The following is a 23,074-nucleotide window of genomic DNA, read 5'->3' as shown; positions in this document are numbered from 1 at the left end:
CTTTCCCTCTCCTAGCACTTTGCTTGATGATCGCAGTGTATTCCTACCAATGTTACGTGTTGAGTCCTTGCAATATTTGTTCATTTTCCATTTGGGTTTTACTACTTCAACAGGAAGAGAGTGTCCTGATGTGTGGAAGAGATGGTGATCCAGCTGGCAACCCACTGTAATATGCACTTCCTTGCTCTGTTCACTCTGCAGCTTGAGAAGGGCTGGTTCTCTGGTCCTTGCATGAACATTACTCTCCCATGGGATGTTTATGTACTCATGACTGATAATGAACTTATTGCTCGCTTGCATTTGCAGGACTGTATCCTTAGGCTGCTGTGTGATGACTTTAAAGCTGTGTGGTATGCAGTTATTAGGCAGTAGCAACTGGGAATTATCCTATTACTTTGACTGGTCTAAGATAAAGCCACTACATCATTTAACGCATTTTCATTTTCCATTCTAAATCCTTACAGAGGTGTGGGCTTCCATCACACATTTGCATTCTCAGTGTCTCTAAATGGTGATTGCATAATTTTATAGAACTTTTTGCAATACATTTTCTTCTGTTCAAAAACATAGGAGATGCCATTTTTTCCCCTATTTGTTACTCCTCTGACTTTAATTTAGTTACAGAAAGGAAGCCATATGCATGTAGGTGTGTATTATTAGAGCAAAGCAGAAGGCCCTGCAGATGTGTGGCAGCAGTTTTCTGAGCACCAGTAGTTCAACTGTATTTCCTCCGCTTTAGAAACTAACGACTTAAAAAATCACATTCTGAAATCCAGAACTTCTCCTCTAGAAAAGAATTTTGGCAGAGCAATGTCCTTGAGAGTCAAAGAGCAGCAGACCTCAGCTCTCACTTCATGCCTGCAGTTTAAATAAGTATAACCTTCCCACCAGAGGCAATACTGAAGACAGATTATAGAAGGAGAAGAAACTGTGTGGGGCCAGAGGGGCCTTGGTGTCCTCATTTTTCTGGCAGTTTTCCTGTTGCCAGTATGCAGGAAGGGAAGGCAGATGCTCTCCCTTGTGCCAACCCCTCTGTCATGGGCTAGGAACAGCCTTGATCAGGGCACAAGGCTTCTCAGCCCACGAATGTGCCAGGACTCCTCCAGTGCAGCTCTGCTTATGATGACAAGATCCTCACACAGAGATGTTCTGTGCAAAAGCTTCTTACAATTTGCTGTCGGACTAGGAGGGTAGAGATAAATTCAGCCCACTCCTGCCTCTGCAAAGATTCTGCCTTCCTGCAGGGAATTGAAACATGTCAAAGAGAAAGTGCCACATAGGCCATTAATCCCCTATTCTGGGGAAAGTCTTATCCTCCGGGTGGCAAGGATGAGAAATATGATCCGGGCTCATCGTAGCTGCAGTCACTAGTTCCAAGCCAGAGGCTGCAGGCAGTCAATCACAAGGCTTCCACTCTGTGTAAAGACCTTGATTTGGGCTCCTGCAGAGCACCTCCAGTTGCAGCGCTGGCATCCCAGGCAACAAAGAGTTTCCAGCGTCAGATGAAAATCTGATCTTCCCCTGTATCCCAGGTTGAGGTCTGCAAGTAGTGGTTCATAATTGCACCCAACTGCCAGCGTGCAGAGGAGATCCACCCACGCCATGTGCCTGACTGCTGCTGGGAAAAAGGCAACAGAACTGGCCCAATCACTTATGGAAAAAGGATTAGGGAATGATGTATTTGGTCTACAATAAATGCAAACTTTGCAAGCAGATGAATCCCACCATACTGAATGCTGTTCTCCTAATCTCTGCCATTAAACAGCTACATAAATGTGGTAAAAATGTTTAAACTAATCTTTTTAGACTTAACACTGGGGGTCTTCAGCTTCTGGAGGATGTCATAATGCTCAACAGTGTGATTTGCAAATGTATGCTGAGCTTGTACATGCACAACTTACATCGACTGAACCCACATATTAATCACTGCAGCTAGGAAAGCAGCACTAGAACCAGAGAAAACATCTTGGGCATCTGTGGTTTAGCACTTAAAGATAGCAGACATTTTTTACATGAACACGGGCCTTTATTCTGTTCCTAATACAAAATACTGAGCAATCATTTGCTCTGTATATTGTGTGAAATAGAATTTGCACATGGAAATGTATGCGTTGCAGTTAAATTCTATAATACATGTATGCAAGTTAGGGGAAAACTGAATGCATCTTAAACACAACTTTAAAAAAATTGCTTTTTTCTTTGCAAAATTGTTTTTCTTGTGAGTTTTTGTTGTTGTTTGCAATTAACGATATATTAATCTGTCTATAATTCAGATAAGTATTAAAGTAGTAAAGTTTGTAAAGCAGATGATAAAGAAACAGACTCACGTTAGAGCTTCAGAGTAATTATAGTGAGGAGAGACTCCAAGAAACTTTTGCACTTCATCCATCACAGTAGCTGGGTCACTTCTTAGCTGCTGTCCATCAATAATTAGCAACTAGGGGGATAAATATGCCAGTCAGTTAGAAACAGATTGAGGTTGAAGAAAGGAATAACATTATCTCCTTCTTGTTCAGAGGAAGAGTTAGATCTAACAAACCTAACCCAAATGCCAAAGAATTCTGAGTCAGAGAGATAAGGAAGGAGTGCAAAAATGTTTCAAGGGTTTACAGTGTGTCCATAGGAAGTCTGGCATGGAATAAGAAAAATGATGGAATGCTTGTATCTTAGAATTAAATGTTCAGAAGCCAAACAATTAAATGTTCAAAAGTGATATTGTGGTAGTTTATTTCAGAATTACCATCAGCCTTGCAAAATTGTTAGCAAAGGTCTCTCTCTCTCTCTCTTTCTTTTTTTTTAATTTAGAATTGTCGTGATGTAAAGGTACATTGACCTGCACAAGCAAATGTTAAGAGTATGCATCAAAAGTCTCCCAGAGAACCAAGAAGCAATGCTAATAACTGTTCTGGACAAACGTGTTTTATATTTATCATGAGGGCTTATTATGAATTATTAAGTTTTTGAGTGCCCAGGCTGAGTGAATGCACATTACTGACTACACATTAGTAAGCACCGTGAGTGCACTCTCTGCGTACCTTATTAAGAATGAGTGCATTTTGTTGTGCGTCTTGTAAAATTAATCACTACAGCTATGCAACATGAGTGGTTACCAGTTTTACAAGAAATATGTCAGTGTGCGCCTGCATGTTTAATAAGAGGTGTGCATTTGCTTTTTGCTGTTGTAGGAGAAGTAGAGAAATCTTCATGAGAGATGGCAGCAGCCCAGTCCAGAAGAAAAGAGAATAAGGAGCATAGGTGATGGGGCATGGGAGACTTGGTACCCTGTTCATGCTCCAGATTTCCCAGGACAGACATGCTTATTCTTTAAATACCCTTTAATATTTTTTTCTTAAAATAGGCAGAAATAGTATGTAAGCAATGGACCATGTACACAGGTAAAGAATGCCCCTGTTGTGTAATACTAAAGCATTTTCTTTAGGTTTATATCACAAAACAATTGTTGCTTGGTAATAGGCATATTTCAGACCAATTCTTCTCAGAGTACTCAGTCTCATGACTTGATGGGGAGCAGATTAAATCCCCCACGATAAAGGAAACAGAGACTTACTACTTCATCTGGACTGTCACAAGTGCATGGGGCCAGGTGGAATCCACCAAAGGTGGAGGTGATTGCCAAGCTGCTTTCCACTATCTAGCAGCAGTCCTGGTCAATTAGAGAGGTCCCAGGGGACTGGAGATATGCCAATGTGACTTCCATTGTCAAGAAGGGTCATAGGGAATATCTGGGAAACTACTGGCTTGTCAACCTGACCTTGGTGCCAGGGAAGGTTATGGAGCAGATCATCTTGAGTGAGATCACACGGCATGAGTGGGACAGCCCAGAGATCAGGTCTAGACAGCATAGGTTCACAAAAAGCAAGTCCTGCTTGACCAACTTGATCTGCTTCTGTGATTGAGTGACTCACTCGGTGGATGAGGGAAGTGCTGTTGACATAGCATACCTCGACTTCAGCAAAGCAGTATCAATCTGCCTCAGGATAAGAGGGCTCTAGGATGCCACAGGAACATGTATAGATTGAATCAGTGAACTGAGGACAATGGGATGAAGTTCAACAAGACCAAGGGTTGAGTCCTGCACTTTGGTCACAACAACCCCATGTAACACTACAGGCTTGGGGCAGAGTAGCTGGAAAGCTGTGTGGAGGAAAAGGATCTGAGAGTGTTGGCTGATGCTCACCTGAACATCAGCCAGCAATGAGCCTAAGTGGCCAAGAAGGCCAATGGCATCCTGGTTTGTATCAGAAATAGTGGAGCCAGCAGAAGCAGGGAAGTTATTGTCCCTCTGTATTCAGCTCTGAACTGTGTTCAGTTTTGGGCCCCTCACTACAGGAAAGACATTGAGGCCCTGAAGCATGTCCAGAGAAGGGTAGCAAAGCTGTGAAGGATCTGGAGCACAAGTCTTATGGGGAGTGGCTAAGGAAATTGAGATTGCTAAGTCTGAAGAAGGGGAGGCTCAGGGGAGACTTTCTCAATCTCTACAACTGCCAGAAAGGAGATTGTGGTGAGGTGGATATCAGCCTCTTCTCCCAGGTAACAGTGAAAGGACAAGAGGAAATGGCCTCAAGTTGCGCTGGGGAAGCTCAGGTTGGATATTTGGAAGAATTTCTTCTCAGAAAGAGTGGTCAGGCACTGGAACAGGATGCCCAGGGAGATGGTGAAGTCACCATCCCTGGAGATATTCAAGGAAAGCAGATGTAGTACTTAGGTACATAGGTTAGTGGGCAATATTGGTGGTAGGTGGACAGTTGGTTTAGATAGTTCAAATGATTCTATGATTGTATGATATTGGTTAGGCCTATATGTTTATGTTAAATGTTCATGGAAAGGTTTGTAAAAGACAATTCAATAAAACATCTGAAGGAAGATGAAGCAAAAGATAGAATTTTTGCTCCATTACTGAGGAAGGCTAATTCCCTATCAGCATCAAATAAATGTGAAATTTTCTAGAAACAAAGTGAGTGGGAGGGGGAATTGAATTGTTTTTTGATAAAGCCTTGGCATTTTCTGGATGAATTTGGCAAAACTTCCTACAGTATCTCATGCTACAAATACTTGTTTCTTGAGACTCAGAAGCCTTGGCAATCTTGGAAGGAAGGTCCTAAGTCACTCATTGACTCCATGTGGCTACAGGCCAAAGAGTTTTCCTGTTGCATCTTAACAGAAGACAGAAAAATCAAAATATTTCTGGTAAATGCTCTGATATTGACAAATCTGCACTTCATAATGGCTAAGAGTTCCAGTGGGAAGTATCCCATTACGTCTATCAATGAGGCCAATACTCACTGCAGGACCTTCTGCAACCTTGGTGAACTAACAGATTGGAAGTTACCTGTGAAGCTGGGTAGTGAGTAAGCCATCGTTCAATGTGGACAGCATACCATCCAGGCATCAGACACCTCTTCTGGAGAGTCCTTGTCTCTGAGGGTGCCCAGGGGCTTGACGTAATGACTTCATAAAAATTGAATTTCAGAGCGGTCGGGTCCTCATGAGAGCGCTGATGCTAATGGGAGATATTTAGTCACACATCACTATGACTCTGAAGATTAAGCCATGATCAAAGAGAAAAAGAGGAACAAATTGCTCTGGTACTTCTAACTCCCACAGAGAACAGATCATGACTCCTTATAGCCTCCTTCCCAATACGTCCTATAACTCCCCACTCAGAAGGCAACAACCTCAGTTCAGATTTTGCAATGTGTGAGAGACGGAGATTGTGCCTGCCCTTCTCTGCACCTCTGTCTACTCCATGCTGGAGCCAGGGGTGAGAGAAGAGCTGAGGAGGTACTTGGCCAAAGGAGATCCAGTGTTTTACTGCTCCACATCTCATATCAGCATTTGTACAGATGCAAATTAGAAAGCCACAGTATCAGAAATATTGTACTTTATGCTTATTGCAACATTATCTATGTCCATTTTAACCCCGTTTTTAGTATTTTCTTCATTTCTCTAATCACACCATATTTTGCATACTAAAATATCTCTTTAAAAAAACAGTGTACAGACTTTCTTATGGAAAGGTATGGACATGATAAAAGGCATGAAAGAGCATCCTAGATTTTCCTTAGAAAATTAATATGTTTTGTTTTATTTTCACAAAAAGAAAGAAACCCTACTCTTCATACACATCTCTTTTCAGCTAGGAGGAAACTTTAGAAGACATTACATATATTTGTACACTACTCCATATTACTCAACTTGCAAGACAGAGGACTAGATGAGGAACCAGATTCTCAGCATAAAAAGCTCTGATTTCTAGCTAGGCCATGCTCATTTTCCCCCGTGCATCTCCCTGGGTGAAGAATACTGCTTTTCCTCTATGTAGTGTCAAATGTAATTGAGATTAATATGCTTGTTTACAGCTAGTGGCAGCTCTGTGCTGAGAAGTTTCATCATTTATGACACTGGTGTAACAGGTGCCAACTGCAAAAGCTGGCATTCAGCATCCTTCCACTTTTACACAGTGCAAATGCTGTGCAATAAATCCTGTTCTTGCTCAAGGGCACAAATTCCCCCTGATGATGGTCATCATCCCCCGCTGTTGATTTCACTGTCTGTTTCTTGAAGGCAAGGTCCATACCTGATACCAAGAATAGGCACGGTCAGATGGGTCGATTAGGATGGTGATGATCTTGGCCTTGGGGATGAGGGAAGCTGCTCGTTTAGGAGCTTCCTCAGAATGAAAATAGTTGGCACTTTTCTCAAAGAGAAGGTCGGTGGTGGTATTGGAAGGAGTGGGGAAGAAATCCATGTACCTGGGAGGTAAAGAAATTAATTAGAACTAAAAGGGTCATATGCATCTGCATCTCATTTCATGGTAGGTCAGAAAGTAGATTTTCAGACATAATTCATAACAAGCAAAATTAAATTTCTCAGCTCACTCCGGAACTGGAATAGGGAGAACAGATTTTGGCTCTTGGATGGTACTGGTAATAGCTAAATCCTCCATGAAGTCAGGTAATTCAGTTTTCCCTTTGATGAATGGGGTTTTTCTAATAAGTTCAGTGTCACAAGGAAATTTTTTGCCTGTTCACTTTTAGCCAGAGAAAAAAAAGGAGAGAAGCTGCAAAATGCAAACTGTTTAGTTTTAACATTGTTGAAAAGTTTCATCTTTGAACTGACAAATATTTTAGCCATTTTCAGAAAGCAAGATTTCAAATTTTGGCTTTGATGATCTTTTCTATTGAAAATTGATTTGAAGTAAAAATGAATAGCATCGGAAGTTTAATCCAAAGACTGGAGAATTCAAATGGATGCATTTTTTGGTCTTATTAGTTTGGCTGAGTACTCCAGAAACTTCCGTTTTGATGTGGCAGGCTGTTTTTAAGAACTTTCTACTGAAACAAAGTGTGTGGGACCTTACCCTCTGCACAAAACTCTACTGACATTTGAGCCTAGCAGCCAATCCCAGTGAAATGTGCCAGAACACATCTCAGCAGGACCAGCTTCTTTGTGTGCACAGTGCTGCAGAGGAGAGACTCACAGTCTCACATAGTTTTTAGGGAATAAAGGCTGGTTGATGGGTATCCACAGCACTTCAGCCCTGCCATCCTGGGAGCCAAGCCCTGATTCACCAGCCCTGCTCATCCCACTCTTGTGTAGTATACCATATACTCTGTGATATCTATGTGTGAGCTCTTCGCTTACACACTATGAAAAATGAATGAGAAGTATTTCTTTCTCCTCCTTTTTCACGACAACTCGGAAAAGATTGATCTGTTTCTGTATAATGTGATGTTTGTCTTGTATTTTGGTTTTCGTATAAAGATGTGGAGTGCCATTCCCCATGGAAACAAAATACTTACAAAATTTTTTTCTTAACCGAAAACAATAAAAGCAATGTTTAAAATTTATGAGAGGAGAATCAGCTGAAAATCTTTATGGAGAGCTTTTTTTCTTCTCATGAGAAGCCAAATTTTACCTAATTAAAAATACTGGGAAAAAAAAAGTATAATTCATCCCTTTCAAAATACGTAGTTACGAGAAGACAGAGATGTTATTCAGAAAACAGCCATCGTAACTGTGCTTGCTGTTGTGAATAGAATAAGAAAATTGTTACTGCAATACTCCTATGAAGAAAAGTTGCTTTAGCTTGGACAAGAGACCAAGATACCAAGCTTTGGGGGAGACCTCACTGTGGCCTTCAATATTTGAAAGGAGTGTATAAACAGGAGGGGGTACGTCTGTTTACAAGGATGGATTGTGATAGAACAAGTGGAAATGGTTTTAAACTGAGACAGGGAAGCTTAGGTTAGATATTAGGAGGAGATTTTTCACACAGAGGGTGGCGACACACTGGAAGAGGTTGCCCAAGGAGGTTGTGGATGCCCCATCCCTGGAGGCATTCAATGCCAGGCTGGATGTGGTTCTCGGCAGCCTGGTCTAGTGCTTGGTGACCCTGCACATAGCAGGGGGGTTGAAACTAGATGATCATTGTGGTCCTTTTTAAACCAGGCCATTCTATGATTCTATGATGATTCTATGATGTGATTACATGTCCTATCATTAGAAGTAAGGTTCTCATTCTCTCTGATAATGCCAAGAATAACAAATTAATCCAGTATCGAGTATTTTTTCTTACCAGTCAATTCCTTTGTGATAGTTGTTCCCATTGAAGAACTGAACTTCTTCAAAAGTTTTTGGGCTTGGGAGATTACTGATAATAGAAGGATGCATCAGAAGAAATAAATAAAGTGCTGTTGTTCCTACAAAAATGCAAAGAGATGTCATTAGGATACATAAAAAAAACCACCATTGACTTAATTGGTATAAGAAAGTACTTCTGCCTCAGTTCATACTGAGATATACTGGAAAATTAGAAAGATTTCCCTTGCCTATTTGTGAAAGGGGTATGTAGGCACAAGTAACTTTCGGATGAAGTGGGGAATACGTGCAAATTTTTTCTGTGCTTCTTAAGCTGTTCCCATTTCTGGATTCTGAATTCTGCTTTCTGAGGCAGTAATGATACTCTTGTTGGTGACATTGCTTCCTTGGCTTTGTTAACCCAGTGATAAAATTTGGCCTGAACATGTTTGTTTTTAAATTGTTTACATGCACAAAAGTTTTCCAAAGTAGTAATTGTGTGATTGTGCTTCTCTTGTTTCCTGAACAGCACTTTTTTCCACTGTGCATTTCTCCTGGGGGGGGGGGGTCTGCTATTGAGGAATAAAAGGTCTATCAAGGAGGCATAGTGTATTTTATCTGCATGGTCTACCTGTCAACAAACCTACAAGTAATAAGTGTACTTTAAAATCCTCATACTTTTTTGTTGTTATTTGTTAGTTTAAAAAAAAAACAAAACCACAAAGAAACAGAAATGTTATTCAATACAAAGTGAAATCTCTGGAGAATATGTCTTCCAAATTACTCTTCAAAGATTTTATGCTATACAAGCTATCACTGGACTATGAATCAAGACCTTCTGTCTCTTTGCCACTGTCACAGTATGTCTATATAATCTTGGATTATTGATTCATTGCCCTGCCTCAGTATCCACTTTCTGTAATATGTCAACAACAGTAACAGCTAGCTGGGGAGTGGGAATATGTGGCTCAATTTAAATAATGCTGAGACCCCCAGAGGAGCCCTGCAAAGAGGTAAATGTGTTGACTGGCAATTAGGGTCTCAAACAGTGAGGAAACAATTTGTCAAAGAACTTAATAACAAACTTAACTTACAGCACCCTGACAGCATATTTCTTTATGGCGAATGTTTACACTGCCTCCTCCTGCACTGTCTTATTACCAGTGGGTGGAAGTCAGCAGTGAAATTAGATGTGCACAGCCAAGTGCCAGCTTTGAAAGTGCCACAACACTCTACTTCAACATCTGTGCACAAGGCAGGTGAACACATAGCTGCTTGTGGCTTGGATGAGGCTGCCATCAGCAACTGTGTTTTCATAGAGATGCTGGGATTTCCACCCTTTGGCTGCCAGCAAGAGCCAGCTCTGGAGAGCATCTGAGCACCGAGCCAGTGCTGCCCAATCCCTCCTGCAAATGGGGATGAGCTCATGCTTCTTCCCAAAAGCAAATCAACTCGAATTATTGCCAAAATAATCTATCCTCACACCTTATAGTGTCTTCAGTTTTTGGAAAGAAAACCATAATTGAAGGCAACAAGTAAATTGTAATCTGAGCCTTCCCTGTTCAAATAAATACAGCATTGGGAAAGACTGATAATACCCATTAGAATAAGACTGCTGGGAAATTTTGGTGCTACTCCCTTAGCATTCTTCTGGTAGCAATGGCTAGTAGTGGAAAGAGAATGCAATATTACCATTCACCCCATTCTCTCTCTTTGTTAGTGGTGGAGGAGTTACTACCTGAATCCTATATGGATGAGGAATGCATTTTCTACAGCAGGGAAACGGTCACAGTTTACACACATAGATACAAATCTGGGATTTGGTTTAGACTACACATTCATTGTTTCTTACCTGTTTTCTGGGGTCCTATCACTAGAAATTTGGGTAGGTGGTCACAACTTTTGTCTCTGGGCCAAATATCTCTGTGTCGTTTGTCATCACATGGATTCTGAAGAAAAAAAACAGAGTTGGGCACATCATGCCAGAGATATCCTAAACATTTTGCACACATGAGACTTTGCAGAATCTAAATCTTACACACTTATACCAGAGCCTTACACAAAATAGTAAAAACCTAAGGTATTGCACTTGGGTTGAAGCAATCTCAGACATGTGTAAAGACTGAAAGAAGAACTCATTGAGAACAGCCCTGCTGAAAAGGACGTGAAAAGCTTGCCAAGAACCAGCAATGCATGCTTGCAGCACAGAAGGCAAACTGTATTCTGGGCTGCATCCACAGAGGGGCAATCAGAAGGGAAAGGGAGGTGACTGTTCCCCTCTATTCTGCTCTTGTGAGGCCCCATCTGGAGTCTTCTGTCCAGGCATGTGGCTGCCAGTACAGAAAGGATGTGGAGCTGTTGAAGTGGGTGCAGAGGAGGGCCACAGAGATGGTCAGTGGACTAGAGCACTTGTCCTATGAAGAAAGGTTGAGGAAGCTGGGCTAGTTCAGTCCAAAGAAAGAGAAGGCTCTGGGGAGACCTCATTGTGGCCTTCCAGTACTTAAAGGGAGCTTTCCAATACTAAAAGGGAAGATGTGGGTTAGATGTTAGGAGGAAATTCTTTATGCAGAAGGTGGCCACAGGCTGCCCAGAGAAGCTGTGGAATGCCCCATCCCTGAAGGCGCTCAGGGCCAGGTTGTAATGGGGCCCCAGCCAGCATGATTTACTGGGTGGCAGCCCTGCCCACGGCAGAGGGAGTTTGAACTAGATGGTCTCTGAGGTCCCTTCCAACATGATTCATTCTATGATTCTGTGATATTTCCCCATAAGAGTTTATTCCTCACAGATATTGAGGTAATTGGTGGGAATCCCTAGAAATCCGTCCATTGTACTGGGCACCAGAATTTCCAGGTATATAGAGACTAAGTTCCTTGATACCATTCAGGACTGGTCCTTACAGAGGCCCCAGTGAAATCAGGAAAACTGAACAGCTCTGCAAAATCTGGAAAGATTGGTTTCAAAATCCACACCTTACAAGACTATTGTAAGACTACTCTCTCCATTAGCCTGGTGCTTTTCATCAGCTCAGAGCCTATGGGCATTTAGGCAAGCATGTGTGTTGTCCCTTTGACAAAAATTAAATGTGTGTGTAATGGTTTTACATGACTGAGGATTAAGTTCAGTCATTAGGGAAAAAAAAAGAAAAAGAAAAGAAATATTAAACCATTGATTTAATCAAGTTTTCATTTGAAGTTAAAATGGAAACCTCTGTTTGAATAGCTTTGAGGCATTACTTTCAAAGGTGATGAAATGGTTTCAGATGCATAGTACTCTTAGTACCAATTTTAAATTTACATAAGAACCCAAAAGGAAGGCAGAATAGAAATGTGGGATATTACTCATCATCTTCTTATCTTTTTACTGCCCATGAATGCAAAATAAAAATGTGTGACAAAAGACCCCACAAGAAGAAAGGTTAGGACTTATCATATGGATCCTTGCTTTTGCTGGTAATAGAAGATATAGTTTGCTAATGAAAAAAGTTAGCAAAATATAAAGGAGAAAATCATTAAATGATGTGAATCACTGCAGCTCCACTAAACTCAATGGGAATATTGTCGATTTATGCTTTTTTTGCATCTGGGCCAAAAATAATAGCAAGATTTTCTACTCCTTTGTATGGGCATAAGCTTGATAAAACTGCTTGGATCTCAACTGTGTCACTGGATTTAAGCCTACATAGCTAAAAGTGTTGCACATCACATTCTGAATAAGAGAAGAGCCAGACATGTACAACAATGATTGGGAAATTACAGCGTAGAGATTATAAGCAGCACTGTCATGCATTTGCAACAGAGATAGAAAACAGCCATTTGTGGACTGTGTGGAAACCCTTTTCCTTTCCTAAAACAGCCCATTCCCTCCCTTCTTGTTTCTTTGGTGAAGGAGGTTCAAGTGGCATGAAATCCTTGTAACTGCTTCCATTGATGGGCACAATGAACACGTGCTGTTTGCCTTGGGGTACCACTTGCTATAGGCAGTCTGCACTCATCTTGCTGGTAGTGCCCTGTAACTAGTTAACACGTTGTGATGCATCAGCAAACTTGCAGATAAGAGGGGAAGAAGCTTTCACTTGTGTAGTTGCTTTTAATGTGCCTGATTTGAGGTGAGTTGAAAAATAACTTTTTAAATTGAAGCAGGCACTTTACTTTTTTTCATTATTATTTTTACAGGAACAGATTCGTTTTTTGACAAGCAATGTAATTGGAGGCAGGGAGAGGTCAGGACATTACCTGCCAAAGGGGGTCCGTCTGCTCAGGGAAGAGCTCGAAGTATTTGTGTGCCAGCTGGATGGGTGGCAGTGTCTGCAATTGCAGGTTGGTCGAGCTCTTCACAAAGTTGGCCAGGTTTGAGAAGGTGTACAGCCCCAGGCGGTCATTCCCATAATTAGACAAATGGGTCATGAAGATGCTGATCTGGGAGAGCAGAGAAACCTTTCAGTCAGAGCAAGGGCAGGAATAGCGCTTTGCAAACTGTCTCACAGCCACTCAAAAACAACAGAAGAGGAAAATGTTAAGTCAATCCTACTTCCCAACCTCTCTGCCAGCTTCATGTCTAGACACAGTTGCATATGTGCCATGTCTTCAAAATCCACCCTCTCACCTCAAAGACTACCTGTCTCTGTTCAGGAGATGTGTTCAGGGATTCTTTATTCTTCCATTTTGATTTCTTTTGTCAAACTGCATCAAAGTTGTTTCTTGCACAACCCCTGCTTGTTTCCTCATCCCCGCACCAGGGCCTATGAGTTCAAGTCACACATGCGGCTGGGCCCACCACCAGCTTCCTGGAGCACCAGCTGTTGCATCTCAGAAAAGCATTAATTTCAGAGCTGCCATTTGCAGGACTAACACTAAAATCTGACTAATTGTCTGCCTCATTCAAACTGAGTCCACCACTAACACTAAAATCTGACAAATAGACTGTCTCCTCCAACTGGGTTGGCCACTTTGACAAAAAAATTCTGAAATGTAAAACTTTCAAGCATTTATAGATTATAATATCTCAACTAAATATCAGTGCCATTGATTTCTTCTTGAAGGCAGTAAAACTTCTGTCTGTTTATCAGTCTTTTTATAGTTCTCCTTCATGTGGAGAAATTTGCTTTGTAGATCTCATCATTTATTTCCCAGGGATAAAGAGAAGAATTTGTAAGAATAATGTGCAGAATATATTTCCCTGTATTTTCTTTATATGAGGTGATTAAACTCAGTTTCAGTGCTGCAAAGGCCCAGTTTATCTGTAGATTGTGATTATTTAGCTTTCTGAAGATGCTGTCAAAAATAGGGTATTGTTACTTAACTGTTTTGCTCGGTACATTGGCTTCGGATATGGTGCACAGTGACAATAGAATCTAATTATACCGTCATCATATTTATAACTAGTGTGTATATATATATATGTATATATATATATATATATAACCAAATCATACTTTAAGGAGGCCTTAATGTGAAGTAAAAGTTACAGTTATAATGATAGTTTACAGCAAACCACAAAATATATGGTGATGGGGAAAAATGGCATTTTGCCATCCTAACTCAATGCAAGAATTTTGGGAAAGGTAAAATAGAGCACTGGCTTTGTGTACTCAGTGGTCAGCTGGTAATGCACCCAGAGTCCATAAGAGTATTTCACTTTTCCTCAAGTCTTGTGTACCTATCACAACTGCGACAGATGAAGAATTCATACAAGGGCAATGTTTCCTTACATATAAAGATCTCCTTTATGTGAAGTTTAGATATCTCCATATGAGAGGTATTTATGGATGACCTTTAATGGGAGCATTTCTTCATGCTACACTGAACTCCTGAAGCTCAAAAGCAAAAAGTGGCCTGAGCCAGACCCTTAATGAAGAAAAAGAACAATGCTGGGCAGCAAACGTTAGCCTGTGAAAGGATCAGGTTTCCACCACACTGACAATATGTTCTGTTCTTGCTTTACACAGCCGGCTCACATGCACTATGCAGCTCACAAACCATTTGCTTTCAGGTTGGTCTGGACTTAGAAGAGGGGCATAGGCTCAGCACTCCATTTCTTAGCTTTTTTATGCCTCGTTTTAGGTTATGGAGCTGGGTTGTAAAGCCTTGGAAGTGTTTGGTTGAAGACTGATAAGAGAAATGACCAGTGTGCTAAACCTTTTAGGCTACCTGTGTTAGGCTAAGATGCAACTCTGTGTATGCATCTTGTGGGACCTTTTAGGTTCTGGAACACCTGAATTGGAAGAGATTAGTCACCAGCAGTAGGGACTCCTAGTTCATAAGCTGTTTGCTTTATTACTGGATACCTAAGGCCAGATGAGTCTCTTTTTGGATGATTAGGAAGGGGAACTGATAGCAAAGCTGAAGGCTCATGGCATTGGGTGTGAGCTTACAAAGTCCCATATGGGCTATAAGAAGAGAGAGAATAGGTATGTTTTCCCTTTCTCAGAGCTGTAGTAGGAGATCTGGTATGCTCAGGTTAGTGAGATTTCTGTCTCTGTCCTGAAGGTGGGAACTGTTTGTGTAATATTTTTACGACCTAGGTATGGAAGAGAAGGATTGGGCTGCTATTGTTTGAGGTCAGCTTGAGCTTTGGCTCCATACGTTGTGGCCATAATGCAGTGTGCTGTTCTGCCTTCCAAGTTAACCCCAGGATAACAAGCCACATACTTCCCACTTCTACCACTGTGCTCTGCTACCCTAGTGCTTTTTAAGTGGCAGACCACAACGTTTAAAAACCTACCCATTAATGTGTTATATTATTTATGAGGATTTTAGTACTTCTCTAAGGTGAAGATTAGTGGAGCTTAAGAGAAGTTATCCCTCATGGCCTATTTGCAGCGTGTTTGCACAGTGCAGCTCTACTCCATGCAAGGAAACTTATTCTTTGCTCATATTCTGTTCTGAGCCATCTTTGAGAAAAAATTAGATTATTGCCTTTCCTTCCACCTGATTTGGTGGAGTTCAGTGCCTATGTATCATGTGACTGAAAATATTTAACAAAGCCAAACAATTAAATTTCCCCAGACTTCGTGCTTTCCCATATGCTGTACCCAAGAAACTTATAAACAAGATGTTGTATCTTTTCCTTTGAATTTCCAGTCTGCTGATCCTTTTCCCCCTGCTTCCCTATTCCCAGTACAGACAAAAGGAACAAAAAAACAAAGTACAAGTGTGTCCTTTCTGGTTTACACTTCTGGTCCTATAAATGTGATAAGTACTTCATACAAACTATTGAGAAGTGATGAAAAAGCAAACCCTTATAGGAAATCTTGATAGAGAAGATCATCTTGTCTCTAAGATCTTTTTTTTTTTTTTTTGAGTGTCAAGGTGTTCCTAAATGGCATTTAACATTATTGCAGCAATTTAATGTTATTGCAGCAAATAATGTAGGCACATAAATCTATAATTGCTATTTTGTTTATTTATACTTGAACTTGTGTGAATGTGTATGTGTAACAGTATACCTAGAAGATGGGTTTCAGCTTATTTTAGTCATTTAGTTTCATTAGGCTTCTGTACAGTCTAGAAGATCCTTGTATCACTCTTTATGGTGGCAAGATACCTTAGATACCTCTTGATTTCTTTTGCTCCACTGATATTATTTGAAGTGGGTATGAATCTGATGTATTGTGCACCGATGAAACCATATCTGATTCTTTGCTGTTTCCAAATATTTTGAGAGAAATGTGGATGGTTATTAACCGTTCATATTTAGAGCATGGATGGACACAAAGCTGTGTTTTCCTGCTGATGCGTCAATACAGAGAAATGTGCTGAGCAAGCACAATGCTGCTGTATGCCTTGGGGCTGGTACTGTGCTGCACAACAGAGTTGCACTGCTTTGCTGTCTTTGTTGTGCTGTTTTGATTGACACAGGAGGGATCAGGAATCAGCCTTGTGGGCAGGAGTGAGGAAACCAGTGAAAACTGCTTAATATCTCTTCTCATAGTGCTCAGATCAAAACTGGAGAATAAAAGAGAAAAGACCATGTTTCTGCACTCCCCATGACAAAAAGCAAGATAGAACACAGGCTGACAACAACCAGCAGCCAGTACTTCATCATGATGGGGTAATGCTCTTCAGAGAGAGGTATGATACTGCTTGTGCAGCAGTGTAGTATAAAGGCAATAAATTACTTCAGATTCCTGGGGGCTTTGGGAAAGGACCTGGCTGCATGGCATTACTCTTAGGGTTAAACTAGCATAAGCAATGTGTATCAGACAAATGTGCAGAGAAGAGCTGAGTACAAGCCCTTGCTATTGACATACAATCTATTGACACCAAGATATGTGAGACAGGATTGGTTGTGAATTACTTTGCTGGTTGTTTTCCTCTGTGCTATGCTAGAGCACAGACATGTAGGAGAGCAATACTCAAATGATTCTTTAGTTTGTACCAATGCAATATCTCTTTAGCTTTGGCAGTTCACCTCTCCCTTTGCTCCTGTAACTGGGATCGCTAATAATTTGAGATCTGAAAGGGAAGAATGCTGAAAGTTTAAGTAAAAAAAAGTTTTTTTCTTCTTTCTGCCATCTGCCCTCTGATTAGGTCTTGCTTGCTGCGTACCTCTCATGCTCCACAGTACATATTCCTCAAAATCACTTTCCCTCCTCTTTAGTCAGGGCTCTTTTTTTAATTGAAGCATTCCCTTTATTTTTTAATCTCTCATTTTATTGTATGCAGATAAGAAATTTCTGCAGCTTTTTAGCTGAAAGCTATGGTTTTCAAAATCTTTCATAGGAATAGAGTATGCTGAGATTTACATTTTGCTGGTGGAAAAAATTGAGACACGGAGGGGATGGTATGATTTGCAAAGAATTAATTGGGAGGCTAATGAAAGATTTGGAATAGGAAACCAGATAACCTTTTATCCACCCCCATATCTGCTGGACAGAAAGATGAGCACTGTCTCTTTTGAAGAAGAGGATTGCTGTCAGGTTCATTTTGAAAGGCTGGATTTCTCTGTATATATCTAAGTAACATATACCTGGGGTCAGCATTTCAAAGTCAATGAGATTGCTTTTAAATCTGTCCTCCATTTAGGGAGAAATGAGTTAATATGCAGTCCTCTTTCCCAACAGCTGCTTTAAGGGCGGTTCATGACAATAACTTTAGCTTCTATGCAGATATATAAAATATGCAATCTTTAGTCCTGCTTTTTGTTATTCAATACTGTAGCTGTTCAAATAGATGCAGGACCAGTTGGCCCCATCTGGGATGCTGGAGTTACAACCCAAGAGTGTGGCAAGAGCAGCTGCTGGGAATGCTACAACTGTACTGGTCCCTCTGTGTAAGGTGACCCACACGTATCTTCCAGAAGCATCCTATTTATACCTGTATTAAATGAGAATGAATGGAGAGATGTAGGCTACAGGCTGGATGGAAGTTATGATCTGGGATTGCTTCTTCTGGAGAAGAGGAGGCTCACTGGAGATCATATTGCACTCTACATCTCCCTGTAAGGAGGTTGTGGTGAATTGGTTGTCAGTATCTTCTCCCAGAATGAGAGGGAACAGCATCAAGTTGTACCAGGGAGGTTCAGGTTGGATATTAGGGAAAAGCTTGTCTGAAAGAGCGGTTAGGAACTGGAATAGGCTGTCTATGGATGTGGTGGAATCACTGTCCCTGGGAGTATTCAAGAACTGTGTAAATGTAGCACTTTGGGACACGTGGTTTACTGAGCAATATTGGTGGTAAATGGGTGGTTGGATGAGATGATGGTCTTTTCCAACCTTGGTGATTCTATGATTCTATTTTTACATTAGTTAGAATTCTTTTTCCTCTTATTTTCTGTTACCTACTCTGTTAACAATTCAAGTAGATTGTAACTTTTCTGTAAGAAAGATGTTTGAGGACAACAGTGGTCCTAATTTTTTCAGAGTAACTGTGCAGTTAATGTACAATGCTAGAGGATAAATCATGTTTTTATTCTGTTAGACTTGGGTGGGGAGATGGAAATAGAATGTTCATAAACTCGTTAAGGTTGGAAAGACCAAGAAGATCATCTAGTCCAACTGTCAACCCATGCCTGTGTCTGCTCTAGACCATGTTGCTCAGTGCAACATTTATTTTCTTGAGCACCTCCAGGTATGGTGACTCCACCACCTCGTTGGGCAGCCTGTTCCAGTGTCTGACCACCCTTTCTCAGAAGAAATTCTTCCTAATATCCAACCTGAGCCTCCTCTGCACAACTTGTGGCCATTCTGTCCTGTCCTATTGCTGTTCACTGGGAGAAGAGACTCCTTTCAGTGAGTTCTTGAAGGCAATAAAGTCTCCCTTGAGTTCCTCTTCTCCAAACTAAACAATCCCAGTTAAGGTTGCTAACAATAAAAGAAGATTCTTTTGAGTACTTCTCTAGGGAGCAGGTGGGGTCCAAGGGAAAGCAGAAGCAGAGCTGGTGGATCATTTTTCTGTGCCTTTGGTGGATTCTCTACTTTTGGTAGTGCTTTTAATTCAGTTGATGCAAGTTTTACTTCGTTTGGTTCACTGGGGCATGGATGCTTTACTTTGTTCTGCTCTGTTGTTTGGGAGCAATGGATAATATAAAATCAGTATCAACTTCAACTAAAATAGTTAATGGCAGAAAAATTAACACACAAAACTGTTGAGAATGTTTTACATCTCCATCTGACATGATCCAACAGTATCTACATCTGGTTATTTACCATCTTTTCTGCTTCTAAGTCATAATATTTGGGTAGTCTGTTATTAACAAACCTGAACCGTTGTGACCTACGACAGCTGAGCACGCGGGCTGCTCCTCCAGAGCAGAGAAGCTGTCAGCAGCTCTCAAACAGTTCCTGGCTGCTCCAGCAGGGAACAGGCAGCTCCTGCTGTATTTCTAAGCACAGTCAGGTGACAACACATTTTTCTTCCCTTGGAGAGCTGGCCAGGCTAATTAAAAAGGCAGCATCTCACAAGCAATGAGTAATCAGTGTGAGTGCAGACCTCTAGGGGAGCACTTTGGGAAAGGAGTGTAAAGTGATATCTGGATTAGCTAGTAGGGTGAGAAGCTCGTTTCAAAATTATTAAATAGAAACTTGTGCTTTGAAATGCACAGAAACTGCATTCTGTACTTCAAGTTAATGCCCTTTGTCCGTAAGCACAGCCCACGTACCTATTTATGTATAATCTGGATGTTTATTTACTTTTGTAAGTGCAAAACTTAGTGTAGTCTTAACAAAAAGCACTCACAGCTATGTTATAATGTACCTGAGTAACACACATTGGTTGAATTTTTTTTAATGTTAACAATTGCTTAGTTTAGTGACATGCAGAATGAGAGTGAGAAGAGTTGTCACAGTGCCCAGCAGAAATATTTTGTAAAGCTAATGAATTATTAGCAATATGCAAACTCATGGCAATGCTGTACTGTATTACATATTTGAGTTTCTGGGTAAATCTTCCAGTTTATACTGCAAGGGTATAAAGATGATTAGATTTAGAAGCTTTTAACTCAACATCAACAAGGAGCTTATGCTAAGCACCATGATAAAGCATCACAGGAAAGTCTGTCCACGGTAGCATACCTGGATATGGGAATTGTGGTGTGTTTTTGCCTACAAACAGCATCAAGTATACTGAAAAAATACAGAGCCTCAGCTATAAGAACTCAGCCATGTCACCTTATGTTCAGGCTTGTATCCAGGCTCCTTGGTTGTGACTCTGTACTACTGCAGTGCCAGAAAAATTGCAGTATCTTGCTAGGAAATGGTTGCAGCAGAGTTCATGCCTTTGGTCTGCTTTTCTGGCTGCAAGTTTTTGAGCAACGGCTGCTTACCTGTCTCTAGAGGACATTAGGATGCTGGTCTGCTCTAAGCCAGCAACTTATATTTGCCTTTTTGGGAGGATCAACCCAGAGAACTGTGAACCGCTGTAGATCTTCCAGTGTAGATGCAGCTTAAAGGAGAAGTTTGCCAAAGATGCAGAACTCTAGTGGGACTTTCATCCTGGCTGAGTGATCCACATCATGCTCACAACATCCAGGTAGCTATGAAAATCCCATTAGCTTCATTCTCAGGGACTTAAATTCCTCAGTATATAAGACATCAGGAATGTGAATTTCCTGAATGTCAAAGAGCAAAGTGACTTCCTTAAGCAGAGCCCAGTTGCTTTCTAAGTGCTGTCCTTAGTGTGCATGCGTTTGTTTACTACAGGATTTTGTTCACCTTAAACATGCAGCTTTGAATGCAGGAATGTTTGATGTTTCTCTTCAAATCTGCACCTTTAAGGGGTGAGGATGAGTCCTGCCCTCAGCTGGCTTAAATCCCTCACCCTGACTGAAGACTGCAGCTGTGCTGTTTGTACATGATCTGATATTAAACAAGGCTTCTTTCTGCATGTTTCCCAGAAGCTTTGTGTTCCACAGCCACTCAGGTCCTTGCTATCTTTGTTTCACAGTAATATCTATCATAAAGTTTGCTTTCTGCTTGAGAATAACCCACATCTAGAACAAATTATTGGAAAATGGGCTGTTAGTGCTCCAGCGTCCAGCTAAAGTGTGCCCTAACCAACCTCCCTGGTATTGCAGCACATTGGGAATTAAGTATCCATAGGATCATTAAGGTTGGAAAAGACCACAAAGAAAAGATCTAGACCAAACAATCCATTGCCACCATGCCCAGCGAACTATGTCCCAAAGTGCCACACTGTCTGTCTTTATGCAAATACTTGAAACAGTGCCTATCCATAAATCCATGCTTCTTGTGGTGAAAGTAATTTACAAAACTTCTGTACAAATTGTGTGCTCTGTCTCATCTTAACAGACAGTCAGTAACAAGTAGAAGAAATTTTTCCTCTTAGGTTACTTCCTCCTGCTTTTGCTGGTGCATTACCCCTTTGCTGGGAAGCCCGGAGGTCAAGGTAGGTCTTGCACAGATATCCTCCTCTAAGAAAAACTTGTTTTGCACCATCTTAAGCAGCTTTCCCTTTTGCTTACATGCCTCTTAAATGAAATTTAGCAAGATGGAGTGAATTTTTGTAAAATAAACTAGATTCAACGCTGTGCATATTGGGAAATGAGTGGTGCAAGCATCCTTTCTTGTAGAAAGTTGGTAATGTTTACTGCCCTTCTCTGTTCCTCTTGCATGAATGTTTCCCAGAAAAATGAATTTTGCTCTTCTGTCTTTTTTTATTGTGCTTGGAAAATGCTATGCAGTTGCTCCAAGAGCAAGCTCTCATAATTGGATCTAGATGGTAGCATGTTGTATTTCTGAATGTATAAATGGTATGTCATGGCTGAGAAATGCAAAACTGTCAAGTGTCCATTTACTAATACGAAGTAGCTCTATGGTAGGCTGACCACAGAAATACCTCTTTCAATTTCAAGTGTTCAATGTATTTCACATCCTGACAGCCTCCTGTTATGAATTGTAGACTTTTCTTGTACCTTATGAGCCAGTGCCCCATTCACTGATAATGAATCCCAGAATACTGGGCCCTTAATGCAGCTGTTTGTGCAATAGCACAAAAAGGAAGCTGGAACTGAGACTTTTGTGTTGACAAAGCACTAATTTTAATAATGACAAATTGTTTCTCTAGAATTCAGCACTATTCATATTCATGGCCCTTCTGCTACTAAGCAGTCATCCACGTGCTTGAAAATCACATTTAAATAAAAATTAAAAAAAAAAAACAACTTCTACTCTATTTCTCCTTTTCACATCTCTTTCTTTTAGCATTCTTCACAGGGTAATCAAATTTTTTCCAAATGTGATATCTTTAAAGGAAGCAACAAAAGCAGTGTTTGGGAAGTAGCACTTTTCCCCTTGAATGGAAAACAAAAATGTTGAATGGCACTTTATTTCCCACACCCCTATTTATTGCAGTGGTGTGTGTGTGTGTACGTGTGTGTGTGTATGTATATATATATATACACACACACATATACACAGAGGAAATATATAATATATATATATTATATATATATTGTTGTTATATATGTGTATATATATATATATATATATACACACATATATATGTATATGTATATATTTTATATATATGTTGTTGACCAGTGGTAGTACGTGGCTTTGATAGAACTGTACAAATGTTGTAGTGTTTCTATGTTGTTCTAGAATTCCCTATTCAAAAAGTAAAATTATTTTTTACCCACAAAAGCTTTCTGCTTTTCCATTATTTAGTTGATATGGTTGCATAAATTATTAACAGAAAATTCATGTCCTTTCCTATTCTATTCCCTATGCAAGCAAAGTTGCTATGCTTGTTTCTTATTTTAATCTTCTAATATCTACTGAGTCTCATTTCTTACTTAAAGATTAATCATGATCATATTTCAATACAACAACCATCTCCTGTGTTATATATATTTTTGGTACTCCCAGTGCCTGTGGTCCTAGATGAAGGAATGGTGGTTCCACTCCATTATTTTGTAATTCCAATCATTATTTTTTCACTGCTTTTTCAGGCTCTGACAGCATGCCCTTAAAACAAAGCCCCACTAAAAATGGGGGGAAGGAAATAGCCCTAATGCT

General features: G+C 40.5%; 1 protein-coding gene and 1 long non-coding RNA gene across 18 annotated transcripts in view; one reads left to right on the top strand and one right to left on the bottom strand.

Annotated features, from left to right (window-relative positions):
* The window catches only part of LOC116216567 (uncharacterized), a 488,234-nt gene that overhangs the window by 43,268 nt on the left and 421,892 nt on the right, over positions 1-23,074 (top strand). The window lies entirely within an intron of this gene.
* The window catches only part of NDST4 (N-deacetylase and N-sulfotransferase 4), a 102,710-nt gene that overhangs the window by 4,331 nt on the left and 75,305 nt on the right, over positions 1-23,074 (bottom strand). The window contains exons 7-12 of the mRNA XM_010709954.4: positions 12,834-13,016; positions 10,454-10,550; positions 8,600-8,723; positions 6,599-6,773; positions 5,351-5,521; positions 2,328-2,437 (exon numbers count right to left, since the gene is read on the bottom strand). Of these exons, the coding sequence (XP_010708256.2) occupies positions 2,328-2,437; positions 5,351-5,521; positions 6,599-6,773; positions 8,600-8,723; positions 10,454-10,550; positions 12,834-13,016 (860 nt within the window). The remainder of the gene's footprint in view (positions 1-2,327; positions 2,438-5,350; positions 5,522-6,598; positions 6,774-8,599; positions 8,724-10,453; positions 10,551-12,833; positions 13,017-23,074) is intronic.

This window comes from Meleagris gallopavo, chromosome 4 (genome assembly GCF_905368555.1).
Source record: "Meleagris gallopavo chromosome 4, MGAL_WU_HG_1.1, whole genome shotgun sequence".
Lineage (NCBI taxonomy): Eukaryota > Metazoa > Chordata > Aves > Galliformes > Phasianidae > Meleagris > Meleagris gallopavo.
This window is presented reverse-complemented; position numbering and strand designations above follow the sequence as displayed.